This window comes from Exophiala viscosa (assembly GCF_022695815.1).
Source record: "Exophiala viscosa unplaced genomic scaffold EDD37scaffold_14, whole genome shotgun sequence".
NCBI classification, from domain to species: domain Eukaryota; kingdom Fungi; phylum Ascomycota; class Eurotiomycetes; order Chaetothyriales; family Herpotrichiellaceae; genus Exophiala; species Exophiala viscosa.
In genome coordinates this window covers 398,707-411,515 of record NW_026944366.1, presented here as the reverse complement: position 1 = coordinate 411,515, position 12,809 = coordinate 398,707, and the positions used below count along the sequence as shown (strand labels likewise).

General features: G+C 50.2%; 7 protein-coding genes across 7 annotated transcripts; 2 read left to right on the top strand and 5 right to left on the bottom strand.

Annotated features, from left to right (window-relative positions):
• Window positions 1-198: 198 nt before the first annotated feature.
• EDD37DRAFT_659933 (vacuolar protein 8) lies at window positions 199-2,140 on the top strand (the record flags this gene model as incomplete). Its single annotated transcript, XM_062819070.1, has 6 exons — window positions 199-238; window positions 297-382; window positions 432-552; window positions 601-714; window positions 765-1,010; window positions 1,059-2,140. The coding sequence occupies 6 exons, from the start codon at window positions 199-201 to the stop codon at window positions 2,138-2,140; spliced, it is 1,689 nt and encodes a 562-aa protein (XP_062665979.1).
• Window positions 2,141-3,178: 1,038 nt separating this feature from the next.
• EDD37DRAFT_185660 (exosome complex subunit Csl4) lies at window positions 3,179-4,019 on the bottom strand. The gene is made up of 2 exons (XM_062810012.1): window positions 3,947-4,019; window positions 3,179-3,870 (listed from the first exon to the last, which is right to left on the bottom strand). Exon 2 carries the CDS (start codon window positions 3,855-3,857, stop codon window positions 3,258-3,260), a length of 600 nt encoding a protein of 199 aa, XP_062665978.1. The 5' UTR covers window positions 3,858-3,870; window positions 3,947-4,019; the 3' UTR covers window positions 3,179-3,257.
• Window positions 4,020-4,164: 145 nt separating this feature from the next.
• On the bottom strand, window positions 4,165-5,129 carry EDD37DRAFT_641832 (Pyruvate/Phosphoenolpyruvate kinase-like domain-containing protein). The gene is made up of 2 exons (XM_062817334.1): window positions 4,787-5,129; window positions 4,165-4,735 (listed from the first exon to the last, which is right to left on the bottom strand). Exons 1-2 carry the CDS (start codon window positions 4,985-4,987, stop codon window positions 4,184-4,186), a joined length of 753 nt encoding a protein of 250 aa, XP_062665977.1. The 5' UTR covers window positions 4,988-5,129; the 3' UTR covers window positions 4,165-4,183.
• A 55-nt stretch (window positions 5,130-5,184) lies between these two features.
• EDD37DRAFT_613346 (uncharacterized protein) lies at window positions 5,185-6,850 on the bottom strand (the record flags this gene model as incomplete). The annotated part of the gene is made up of 5 exons (XM_062815442.1): window positions 5,185-5,407; window positions 5,467-5,944; window positions 5,995-6,343; window positions 6,393-6,747; window positions 6,798-6,850. The coding sequence occupies 5 exons, from the start codon at window positions 6,848-6,850 to the stop codon at window positions 5,185-5,187; spliced, it is 1,458 nt and encodes a 485-aa protein (XP_062665976.1).
• Window positions 6,851-7,662: 812 nt separating this feature from the next.
• On the top strand, window positions 7,663-9,947 carry EDD37DRAFT_569930 (amine oxidase; the record flags this gene model as incomplete). Its single annotated transcript, XM_062814250.1, has 5 exons — window positions 7,663-7,770; window positions 7,823-8,242; window positions 8,304-8,639; window positions 8,695-8,869; window positions 8,929-9,947. 5 exons carry the CDS (start codon window positions 7,663-7,665, stop codon window positions 9,945-9,947), a joined length of 2,058 nt encoding a protein of 685 aa, XP_062665975.1.
• A 204-nt stretch (window positions 9,948-10,151) lies between these two features.
• EDD37DRAFT_185566 (uncharacterized protein) lies at window positions 10,152-11,691 on the bottom strand. The gene has a single exon (XM_062810011.1). It carries the CDS (start codon window positions 11,487-11,489, stop codon window positions 10,356-10,358), a length of 1,134 nt encoding a protein of 377 aa, XP_062665974.1. The 5' UTR covers window positions 11,490-11,691; the 3' UTR covers window positions 10,152-10,355.
• Window positions 11,633-12,785, bottom strand: EDD37DRAFT_641821 (uncharacterized protein). The gene is made up of 3 exons (XM_062817333.1): window positions 12,483-12,785; window positions 12,359-12,419; window positions 11,633-12,259 (listed from the first exon to the last, which is right to left on the bottom strand). Exons 1-3 carry the CDS (start codon window positions 12,732-12,734, stop codon window positions 12,027-12,029), a joined length of 546 nt encoding a protein of 181 aa, XP_062665973.1. The 5' UTR covers window positions 12,735-12,785; the 3' UTR covers window positions 11,633-12,026.
• Between the last annotated feature and the right edge of the window lie 24 nt (window positions 12,786-12,809).

Here is a 12,809-nt window from a genome sequence, read left to right as displayed (position 1 = left end):
CTTCCACAACGCCGTATAGTCCCGCCAGCATACAACAATTCTGCATCACAAGTGCAATTCAGCATCAGATGAACTGCTCGCACCTAGCTCTTCGGTGTCCCGCTGCAACACCCGCATAAATTCCCGACGTTTGCGCTACCTTCACCGTCAACAAAACCACCACCCCGATCCTGTCCCTACGGGGCTCAACGCCTCGACATGGGGAACTCTCTCTCAACACTATCCTCCTGCTGCAGAGGTAGGTGGTCTTCCCCGCTTTCGACTCGAGACTGGAGTACTAACTGCACTCTCTGCAGGTCGACCGAAGGATAATCTCTACGAGCCCGCCCTTGCAGACAGTGAACGCGAAGCTGTTGCAGACCTTTTACAATACCTCGAAAACGTATGCTCCTTCCTCCCGACAAACTGCTTGAATATCCTAACGGTTGTAGCGAGGCGAAACAGATTTCTTCTCCGGAGAACCCCTACGAGCCCTATGTACTCTCGTCTATTCCGACAATGTCGACCTTCAACGGAGCGCCAGTCTCACGTTTGCTGAGATCACAGAGCGAGGTATGCAGCTTACATAAAGGAAGAGCCACATTATTGACTGGGATACAGACGTAAGAGAAGTCGACCGGGATGTCCTGGAGCCGATCTTGTTCCTGCTGCAGAATCCAGACATTGAGGTCCAAAGAGCTGCGAGTGCTGCGTTAGGGAATCTTGCAGTAAACAGTATGTCGTATCACCATATGGCCTGATCGGCCACAACTAACAATCTGCAGCTGAAAACAAGGTGGCTATTGTCCAGCTCGGTGGCCTGCCTCCCCTCATCCGACAAATGATGTCGCCGAATGTCGAAGTTCAATGCAACGCAGTCGGGTGCATCACCAACCTTGCCACTCATGAAGACAACAAGGCCAAGATTGCAAGATCGGGAGCTTTGGGGCCGTTGACGAGGCTGGCCAAATCGAAAGATATGCGAGTGCAAAGGAATGCTACAGGCGCACTACTGAATATGACACATTCTGGTAAGGCCAGACAACTACTCTTCTTTTGATTTTTCTGACGGCCATCAGATGACAACAGACAACAGCTTGTCAATGCTGGCGCCATCCCTGTGCTCGTCCAGCTCTTGTCTTCCCCCGATATGGACGTTCAGTACTACTGCACCACAGCTTTGAGCAACATCGCCGTTGATGCATCAAACCGAAAGAAGCTGGCTCAGACGGAGTCGAGACTTGTCCAATCCCTGGTCCAATTGATGGACTCCGGTACACCTAAAGTTCAATGTCAAGCCGCACTGGCACTTCGAAACCTTGCATCGGACGAGAAGTACCAGTTGGAAATTGTCCGAGCTAGAGGCTTACAACCACTCCTTCGCCTTTTGCAATCCTCGTACTTGCCACTCATTCTCTCCGCTGTTGCCTGTATTCGAAACATTTCCATCCATCCTCTGAACGAGTCCCCGATTATTGACGCTGGGTTTCTCAAGCCGCTGGTAGATCTTCTTGGGTCTACCGACAACGAGGAGATTCAATGCCATGCAATCTCAACACTGCGAAACCTCGCTGCAAGCTCGGACCGGAACAAGCAGCTGGTATTGGAAGCTGGTGCCGTCCAGAAATGCAAAGAGCTGGTTCTGTCTGTGCCGCTGAGTGTACAATCCGAGATGACGGCGGCTATTGCGGTTTTGGCTCTTAGTGATGAACTCAAGCCACATCTTCTCAACTTGGGAGTTTTCGATGTTCTCATTCCTTTGACTGACTCTGAGAGCATCGAAGTACAAGGCAACAGCGCTGCCGCTCTTGGCAACTTGTCTTCAAAAGTGGGCGACTACTCGATCTTTGTTCGAGACTGGACAGAGCCAAACGGTGGCATTCATGGTTACCTCAAGCGTTTCCTGGCCAGCGGCGACCCTACCTTTCAACACATTGCGATCTGGACTTTGCTCCAGCTCCTGGAATCGGACGATAAAAAGCTGGTCAGTCTGGTGGCCAAATCCGAGGACATTATACAAATGGTGAAGACAATTGCCGATAAGCATGTCGAATCTGACGATGAAGAGGGTGAAGAAGGCGAGGGCGAGGTCATTGCACTTGCTCAAAGATCGCTCGAATTACTCGGGAAGGGACCGAAACAAACCCTGGTGGAAGGATGAAGCAGACCGTTTGGGTCTTCTAAATCCCGGCATTTTTCTGGCATCATTATATACCCCTGCACACATGAAGACCCAATATGCGTGTATGAAGGTGCAGCGGCATAGCGAGGCGTTTAGGAGCGATACTGCTTGGTTGCACCGCGGGTCACATGGAAAAGGCAATGGAAATGAGAAAAACACAGGAGATGGTCCTGCAAAGAACAACTATATCTTTGTCTCGACGAGTGTGCGGGTGTAGCCTTTTTTGTTTGCTGCGCAAGCATGCATATGGCTTTTTTATACCTAGCCTGGGTTGCATTAATTATACGATTTTGAACTCGACTTGTGTTTTGTAGATTGAATACAGTGACTGTGTCCTCCCTAAGAATACTTGCCGACATTCCTGTTGGTGGAATATGCCAGACCTGGATAGTAGGAGGAAGCCAACGAATCCAGAGAAACCAAGTGAATGGCTTCTCGGGTCGAGGCTCGGGTTCTTCTCCCTCCCGTGACGAACACAGCCTGACATTGCAAAGGTCCTGACCATGGATACTAGAGAGGTTGCGTGTGATATGTTGGGTGTGGACAAGGGGAGAGGATAAGGTTGCGACGGTGGGCGGTCTTTCTTGGACCGTAAACTTGGCAGTGTCAAGCCGAGACACTGGCAATTCTGGTATCGAGGACTACCTGCAGATAGAGACGCCGAAGTAAGAGGATTACCACCCCCTTCAGATGAAGGGCCTGGTGGCCACACAGGACTGGCCCATCATGCAGACCGACGAGAAAGGTCTTGAGTGCAACGCGTCGTTGTGCAGGACAGGTTGTTTCCCGGTGAGCTCACAAGTTTTCCTCCATCTTAAGCGGCTCATGGGCCTTTTCTGCCGGGCAACGCCAACATCGCGACATGACTCGATGTGCTGGTTGGTCCACGGCATCTCTGGTTCAAGCAGTATTCATGTCAAGGTACCAGTGGTCCTTTAGAGAAGTGCAGAGGCTTTCCTGTACTTGGAGCGATGCCGTCCACTTTTGACCTGCCAACATATCGGCGCATGGCCTGCCGTGCCCATCCAAGTGACTTTGGCGAGTGGTGAAGATATTCAAACTTTATCGTTTGACAATCTCTTCGTCAAGCAAAAGCTCATGACGGCTTTGCGACTTTTCTGCTCTCCGCCTGGCCAGTAACCACATCACGCATCTCCTTCCAACTCGCCGGGACCATGGCATTGCCCACATCGCTCGTGGCGACCACCACACCAAAGTCATTACCCGCAGTGCTGATGTAGTAGCTCCTCTCGTCGCCGAGACTGATCACCGTGGCCCGCACGATGTCCCCGACACGGTACATATCGTTCATCACGACTTTATCTTTCTCGTGGGTGCGGACGTCCTCGCGGCGCAGGACCGCTTGGAATTGTAGATCGTCGTTGGTGGTCTGGGTGTAGGAAAGGACGTCTTCTGGACGTGGATCGACCAGGAGAATTGAGGCGGAGAGTTGGCGTTGTTGGACTCTGGTTACGCGGACGAGGACTGTGGAAGATACTTTGGGGAGAGAGCTGTCGCTGCTCAATTGTTGACGGGGGACGGAGATCGTAGGTTTGCTGGCAGTGGAGGTCTTTGAGAGTGTTGATGTGCCGATTATAGAGGCGAGTATGTTGCTCTCGTAGACGTGTGTGCCTGGGCCGGGGATGTGTGTTGATGTGCTGGCGAGGATTTGTCCGGGGACTACGAACGAAGTCATGATTTTGATGATGCTGAAAGGTTAGGCGGGATGAAGAGGAACAGAGGAACGACAGAAGACGGAAACGAGGAGAGCTCAGACAGAAATACCTATTCAGACGAGACTTGTGAATTGTGGCATTATTGCGAGGTGCGTCCAGGATTGATGGAGGGTGTTTTGTTTTGATGGAAATTCTTCCGAACGACAGTGAATGTGGATTTTGTGGAAGCGCTTCAGACGATCCTTCTGCTTAGTCAGCTTGCTTCAGCCTGGTTTGGCAATGCGGCATAGAACAGGTTTCAAGCCGAAGTATTAATTAAGAAAAGCAGACCACTTCTCTTTACCGATTATATTATATCATTATCATATGCTTTTCCTCCGGCCTTCTGGTCAATATCAATAGCCGTCCCCAGGCCGCAAGTCATGAACAGCTCCTGAACACCTCCAGAGCCTCTCATCTCCTCCTTTCCTTCGGATTTCAGCAGGGCCAAACTCTCCTTACAGCTGGCTAATACCATCGAAGAGCAGACCCCTGGAAAAATGATGATTCGAAAGCCCAATTCTTTGGCTTCCTCGACAGTCAAGTCTGGCGAGCCCGCCCCTATACACATATTGAACATAACGGGAGTATTTCCCATGATTTCACACGCCTTTTTACATTCCTCCTTGGTTTTGATAGCATCAATAAACACAACGTCAATACCAATCCTGACTGCTTCGTTCAAGCGTTCGATGCATTCGTCAAAGCCGAGATTTTGGCGAGCGTCCGTCCGTCCAATGATGATGATATCCGAACCCATTTGTTTTCTAGCATTGACAGCAGCACGGAGACGACTGTACCACACTTCACGCGGTACTACTTCTTTTCCCTTCAGGAAGCCACACCGCTTTTCGTGAATCTGAACACTGAAATCAGATATCAGAAGACATAACCGCAGGCCTATACTTACTTGGTCTTCTATGTGAAGAGCAGCGACACCCGCTCGGGCATAATTTGCGACTGTTCTGGAAACCATGACAGGTCCGCCGTAACCAGTATCGGCATCCGCAATAAGAGGTACGGATGTGTCCAAGTTTGCAATCATTTCAGCATTGGCCGTCATGTCATTGAGAGTGGCTATTCCGATATCTGCCCAGCCGAGCCTGGACATGGAGGTACCAGATCCTGTCTATGAAGAGTTCTCGTCAGCCGCTAGACCCTGTGGTATTCAGATTTAGTTACCATATACAGAGCATCAAACCCCATCGAGAGAGCAATTCGAGATGTCAGTCCATCGTATACCCCTGGGCAAACGACGATTTTGTTAGGGTCTTTCAACATTTCTCTGAGGCGCTCTGCGCCAGTCTATCAAGCCGGAGTGATCTCAATGTCGTGGCCCTCTGCAAGTTGCGCAGCTCGCCGTTCCTTTTCAAACTCGTGATTGATCTGCTCTTCCGTGACCATTCCCCCAAGTTTGGCCATCTCCTCGACTTGGTGTGGAACAACGACGGATTCCTCACTAAAATAGTTTGTATCTGGGATGTACAACTTCGTCACAACGACCATTCCAATGATGCCAATGGTGTAAAGCCTTTGACATAATTATGTTAGTTGTCGCAACACATATCGGGAGGCAGGGGTTGAACTCACACAAACTGCAACGTAAGCTGCCAGATATAAGGGACCGTTCGCGAGTCCAGCAGGAAAGAGACCATTATCCCCAAGCTGCCCTTTCCCTTGAATAAGCCCGAATATCGCGCCAGAACGGCAGGGTCGTTAGTTAGCGCAGCAAGGACCCACTCAACAACGATTTGATAGCCACTGTAGACCATCCCCCAGAACAAATAGATGACAAAGGCTTTCGCAAAGCCAGGGTCTGACCAGTCGTTTCCTCGTGCTTTTGGGCTGGTATGTTTATTGAGGCCGTTCTCCACGATGAAGGCTGTGAGTCCAGCACATGAACACAGAGTGATAGTTCCGATAAAAGCAATACCAAGGTAGCCACGAGTGCGCCGGTGCTTGACGAACTTGGTGTCAAGGAAAAACGACAAGACGAATGGAATTATGATCTGGATGATTTGGTATATGGCGTTATTGAGGCATCGGGTCCGGAGATTGAAGTAGTAGCCTGGAAGGAAGTCCGTAAGCTTGAATCCCTGAACAAACGGAAACACGTACTGTTGATACTGCTAACGAGAGCAGAGGCCATCTCACCGCAGAAGATTGCAGGAGTAAGAAGTAGAATCCTTTTGTCAACAAAGACCTTCAACATCTCCATGAGTTCCTTTCCAGGTTTTTCTTTTTTGAAGATGGCAATGTGCGTGCCATCATCACGAACGACCTTCCGGGGATCGACGATGAATATACCTCCAATAAGAATGGCACAGCACATGATGACAATGAAGGTGATATAGACACCGTCAGATACACCTTTGGTGGAGGTTTCGTGAACGTTCCCGCCAAAGGCACAAAGGCTCCCACTGTTGAGCCCAAAGAATGAAGCATGTACTGAATCACAATGTACTTTCTCCATGTCAGCTTAAACGCACATGATATGCCAGGTGCAAAAAACATACTGTGCCCTTCTCCTTTTCCTGGGGATAGACATACGAGACGTATCCTGTGGTGGTCCAGAGACAGCCAGCGGTCATGCCCAGCATGGCACCGGCAAATAGTACAAACCATGGGTGTTCTGTTCGATCGTAGTACCATAGCCCACCGATATATAATGGATAGCCAATAGCACCAAACACGGCAGTAATTTTTGGTCTGAAAATGTTCAAGATGGAACCGCCTAGCCAACCAAAGAGTGTGAACATCCCGTAAAGGATGGTATTGGCATCAGAAGATGTGACTTGAGAAGTTGACTTCCCACCACCGGCTCCGAGACCAGTGATGGCCACATAGATGCCGGGCAGGCAGAACAACATACTGTCGAAGATCAGTATAACGTTCCTCAAGTCGATCAGCCTCTGTCTCACCATCCCATGATGAAGTTTTGAAAGACAGGAGAGTTTCGGCGAATCCCCTTCATCTTGACAAGAACTATAGCAATGTTGCTTCAGGTAGCTAAGTAGTTGGCTGGATACAAAACGTGTGATGAGTGCAAGATCAGTTTGGTGAAGGACATGAGGTATATATAATCTGTCGGGAAGAGGTAGAATAACTAAGGGGGCCAGCTCTCGTCCTCTATATCGTAAGACTTCACTTGGTGTCAGTCCGTCTAGACGGTGTATCTACTAATGGTAGCAAGCATCAACACTAATACGACCGAATGTACTACTAGAAGTCGGGTTCGTTAATAGCCCCGGTTCCGGGAAACGCTAGCACAGTTAACCTCTAAACCCTTAGATAAGAAGATACCACTAAATACCGGAGCCGGAACGAGTAGATAAACCTGGTCAAGATCAAGATAAGCTCCTTGCCGACATCCGAAACTTTCTTGTTGCTTGTTCAGCACACTGATGATCTCTCCCTTTCAGTTGACCGAGTAATGATTCATCTATCGTCACAGGCATTCCGCTACATTGGCCCCCACAACAGCACGGCCAGTCTGTCCGTGTCTACCGCAGGTCATTTTTATCTTGCACGGAACCGACAGCTGATACCACTAACCTTCGGAGAGTGTTCCTGAAAACTCCTCCACAATGGAAGGAGGAACCTCAAACACTAATGAAGCATTTTTTTGCTGGCCCATCAAGTAGAGGCGCCAAGCGAGCGAGACAATTCTGACTCTGCTTCTGCTGACCACAAAAGGGGCTTACAGGAAAGCCGTGAGTTGATCATCTTGCAGGACTCCCAGTTTTCATTCTTTTCTTCCTGCATCGGCGAAGAACACTGTTCATCATGGCGCCCTCTGCGACGCTCGTTGATGAGCCTCTGAGCATACAACCAAAGAAAGCTATCAAAGGACCTCATCCGCTTGACCCGCTGTCCCCAGCCGAGATAGCTTCTGTGCGTACACACCTAGCATTCCGAAGGAATCTTCTGATGATGGAGATCGTAGGTGTCACAGATCTTGCGTGCAGGCTTCCCGGACCACAAAGTCATCTTTCGTGTTATTACGCTGGCTGAGCCACCCAAAGCACTATTAGCTCCATATCTCCAAGCGGAGCGGGCCAACCAGATCCGACCAAAGATTCCACGAAAGGCATTCTGCCAGTATTATCTGAACGATCGCCAACAATTCCATCAAGTAGAGGTCGACATCGACACAGGAAAGTTGTCGAGCAGAGAGGAGCTCCCCGGAAAGCATTCATATACTGATGCAGAGGAAGGCACCAAGGCCGAAGCTGGCTGCCTCGCTGAACCCACAGTACAAGCCGCACTCAAGCAGCTTGATCTCCCTGAAAATGCTGTGGTTGTTGTAGAGCCGTGGACCTATGCGCCCGATGGTCTGGAGGACATGTCCCAACGCATCATAATGGTACGTGACCGCTACATGGACCCCGTTGGTAGTAAATGCAACTAAACTAATCCTCGTGTAGTGTTATCTGCACATGCGGTTATCTCCTCACAAGGACGCAAATCATTTCGCGTACCCGCTTGATATCTGTGCCCAGATGAACGCTGAATATCAGGTGACAAAGGTTTTCACATTACCATCAGCAGAGTCCGACCGCATGGTAGAGTGGACCGGCACGGGGAAGAAGTTTGACCGTCGGAAGATACACTCTTCCAGTGAATATCACCCTGACTTACAGAAAGAGCGAAGAACAACTACGACTCCATATCAGGTAGTGCAACCGGAAGGGCCCTCATTCCACATCGAGGGGAATCTGATAAACTGGGAGAAGTGGAGATTGAAAGTCGGATTTAACTATGTACGCCTCAAAATCTGCCTTGACCTGTGGTGCGGGAAGATACTGACATGAACAGCGCGAGGGTCTCACCATCCATGACGTTACCTACGATGGCCGGGAGCTTTTCTACAGGCTCTCCCTCTCTGAGATGTTCGTCCCTTATGGTGATCCTCGGAGTCCATATCCACGCAAGGCGGCTTTCGACCTCGGTAACAACGGTGCAGGAGTCAATGCCAACAATCTCCAGCTAGGTGAGGGATCATGAAGTCCGTATTGTCTGCATTAGCCTGGTTATCTGATACTCTGACAGGGTGCGATTGCCTCGGCACCATCAAATACTTTGACGCCTATCACCATACACTCTCGGGTGATCCTTTCTGTCTACCAAATGTGGTCTGTTGCCACGAGCAGGACGATGGCATCCTATGGAAACATACGAACTTTCGGACCAACAACGCGGTTGTGACTCACTCTCGAATACTCGTCCTCCAAACTATAATTACCGTCAACAATTACGAGTACATTTTTGCGTTCCACTTCAACCAAGCTGCCGAGATCAGTTACGAAGTTCAAGCCACCGGAATCGTGAGCACGAATCTTATCGACATTGGTGATTCGGCGACATCTGGAACAGTCGTAGCTCTCGGGGTTCTGGCACCGTTTCATCAACATCTCTTCAGCTTACGTATCGATCCAGCAATCGATGGTCACAAGAACTCGCTTCTCGTCGAAGAATCCTACGCGATCCCTTACAAAGATCCCGTGTTTCATAACCCGGCGGGCATTGGCTACACGACACAAAAGACCTTCATCGAACATGAGATGCCCCTTGACACAGACGTCACCAAGGCTCGTGTGTTCAAAATGGTCAACGAAAATGTCTTGAGCCCCGTCAACGGCGCACCAGTCGGCTATAAGCTCGTGCCGCACAATTCGCAAATGTTGCTCGCACATCCGGATTCTCTACATGCAAAACGTTCCGAGTTCGGCGCTCACGCAGTGTGGGTGACCAGGTATCATGACAAGGAGCTGTATGCATCAGGCCAGCATACCATGCAGTCTCCTGGAGGCGAGGACGGTGTGAGGTCGCTTATCCAGAGCAGGAAAGAGGGTGTTAGAGATGAAGATATCGTCATCTGGCACACCTTCGGTACTACCCACAACCCGAGGACCGAGGAATCGCCTGTGATGCCCACAGAGAAGATGATGGTCTCACTAAAGCCGGTCAATTTCTTCACGAGGAACCCGGCCATTGACGTTGCAATCAGTAATCAGCTAACCAACAAAAGCGTTTTGGTCACAGATGTTTCTTGTACTGGATGTACTTAGTAGATTTGTTATGTGTTGGAATATCACTGGCCACGGAAGGTGAAAACTAGGGAGTATTTTCTGATTGTAGCATCCTCCCCAGAGGACAAGGAAGTCGTCGTTTGTTTCGATCGGGCTTCCAGTAGAGTGATGCCGCAGTTGCGCGTGCAGTCCGGAGATCAGATCAGATACCAGAGCAGTGTCACCGGATATCTGGTGCTGGGTGGCATCACCCTCGTCCGAAGGAGAGGTGAGCGGGCTGCGAGTTCACCACAGCTAGGCTTCAAGTTCTGGCAGCGAGATGGTGGTTGCCGCTCTGGGATGGAAATCAAGGTCAAGAAACGGAGACTTCGATCACGATGTGATATGATGCGATCACTGCTCAAGGTGAATGACTACTAGACAGAAATTTGAACAAGCATGTTTGGTCTATCCCAATTCTTGCATTATTCTCGCAATCTCTCTCCTTGCGAACTTCTCTCGGTCAGCCTGGGACATTTCGCTTCCAGCCTCACGGATGCCAATGACTCGCTCCATCAGACCTTGCAACTGCTCGACCTGCACGTCCTCGTCTTCCGGGGCCGTTCTTTCTGCTGGGCTCGTATCCTGTGCACTATCATCGACCTCCTGCTCATCCTCGAGCGACATTTTCAATTCCATCATCTCGCGTTGTAGTTCGTGATCCAAGCCAGAAAGCCTGGCGTTACCGAGTATATTTGTTGGGAAGCGCCCATCATCGTCGTCGTCGTAGTTGTCGTCCAAATCATCAACACCAAACTCGCCGTCGTCCGCCCCAGGGTCGGGGAAAGCTGACCAATCGACTCCTTCGAGAACTTCAACGACTCGTGGAATACCAGTCTTTTCGCCGTACTCATTGCGCTCACTATCGCGCTCAGCCGGGTTGCTGTCTCCATCCCAGGACACAAAGTCCCATCCTAGCATGCCCCTGTCGGACAGACAGGTTTCTTCCAAGTCCTCCAAGGCTTTGGCGAGTTTCTCTGGTTTGACGTTGGATGATGTGGATTGCAAGACCACGATTGAAGCGATATCCCGACCGTAGCTGTCGTCCTCGACTGCCTCCCGGAAGGAGTGGACTGCTTCGACAAGCGACACGTAAGAATCTGGGATTGCAGGATTTGCCGATATTGGTAGGATGAGAATGATACCGCCGATTACAGCGCGGACTTCGGCAGCGGCGGGCGAGAGCATTTGAGACTTCCACCCGTCGAGTGTCGAAGAAGAGTCGTTATTTGCACCATCCCCAGGGGAGTCATCCTCCGACTCCTTTCTCGCCTTTGTATCTGGCTGCCGGGCTTCGCGCTGGGTTGCTCCTGTGGTTTCGATGGGCAACTTATCGCACCATATACTTACATCGGCGTTGTAATATTTTGTTCTCAGCTCCAGTGGCGGGTGGGAGGTATACCCCGCAAACACTGTGACTTCATCTGAGGGTTTTGTGCCAGTAATGGCTTCCAAGAGACTGGCAAAAGGTGGTACTGATGTTGATGGGGTTGCTGGTGCAAGTATCAGCAGACGAAAAGAGGATGGTTTGGCGGTTGTCATCTCGGAAGCAATGTCAGTGACTATGCTTTGGCGATTATGTCGCACATTGGTGATTCTGATGATTCTGACAAAGCGGTCTTGTCATAGGCAAGAAACGACCTTGTACATCCATATCCTAGGACCTCGAGAGTTATGGACTACAAGTAGGAAAGATTAAAGATATGGTATTTGAACCTCGACTCGTTTTATATCTGGCCTTGGCGGACGACTTTCCAGGCGCCAAAAGAGTCGCCTAATATCAAAGCCACTTCAACAAGATCATTCCTATTGCACGGCCACCTACTTCGAATGCAGGTGCATCGCAACTCATGGGCGTGTTCAGCTGTCCATCACCTCCCGCAAAACACGCTTCTGGTTCCATCTTGTAGGGTCTCGCCTGCTGTCCATGTCCTCCTTTGGACTTTTCACCGCCATTCGAACCCATCGTGGCAACGCCGTCCCTCCTGAGTAAGTAACGTTCTACCAGGTAGATGTGATCCCAGCCCGCCACTGTTTGTGATTTTTTTCCTCAAAGCAACAAAACTTCCACATCCTGATCTAGCCTCTTCTTCCAGCTCTTGCCCTGTTGACAGTGGCTCTTCCTCTGGCCAAACCAACACCACGTCCTCTTGTACCTCGTGATCTGAACATGGGCGCATTCCTCAACATGTCTGGAACAATGAAAAATCGCACGTGGCTGCCTCGAATGTAGACTTGATCAAGATGTGATACTCGGCCGTCGCGTGCCGTGGCTGTAATGTCTTTAAGTTGGACGTTCATGTTGTCTTCGGCTGTAGAGGAGAACAGTCAGCATTACCAGTCAAAGGCAACGGATTTGTGGTGAAAGAGCAGGATATGCACGCTTAGGCGCAAGGGACATGTATGCGTACCTTCGAGCAGTTTTCCTCGATAAACCTGGCCGGAAGTGAGCTCTATCGTAACAACGTGGCCCTGCGCGAGAATTGTTAGCCGATGCGCTTATTGTAGAGGACGCTCCTCAATGTATTGACGCACCTGGGCCTCGTTGAGCAGCTTGATGGGGATGCCGATTGTGGATGTGAGTTTGCCCATGATTGGCAAAGGCGCTCTGGTTGTCTTGGGCGGAAAGAGGGAGGCTCGATCAAACGATTGTGTCTCAGTGTATCGTTCGAAATACGTTGCCGGAGTGTGCGACAAGTGATTGCGCTGTTGGTTGAAGTTGTAGATGTTTTGGTGGTTACTGGGAATGAAGCGCAACGCACGAAAAAGCAGCATTTGCACCTGCATTTCTAAAATCCGGGGCCACCAGGCTAAGTTATCTCCGCACTCGGAAATGTTGTTATGCGCATCACATCACAAGTC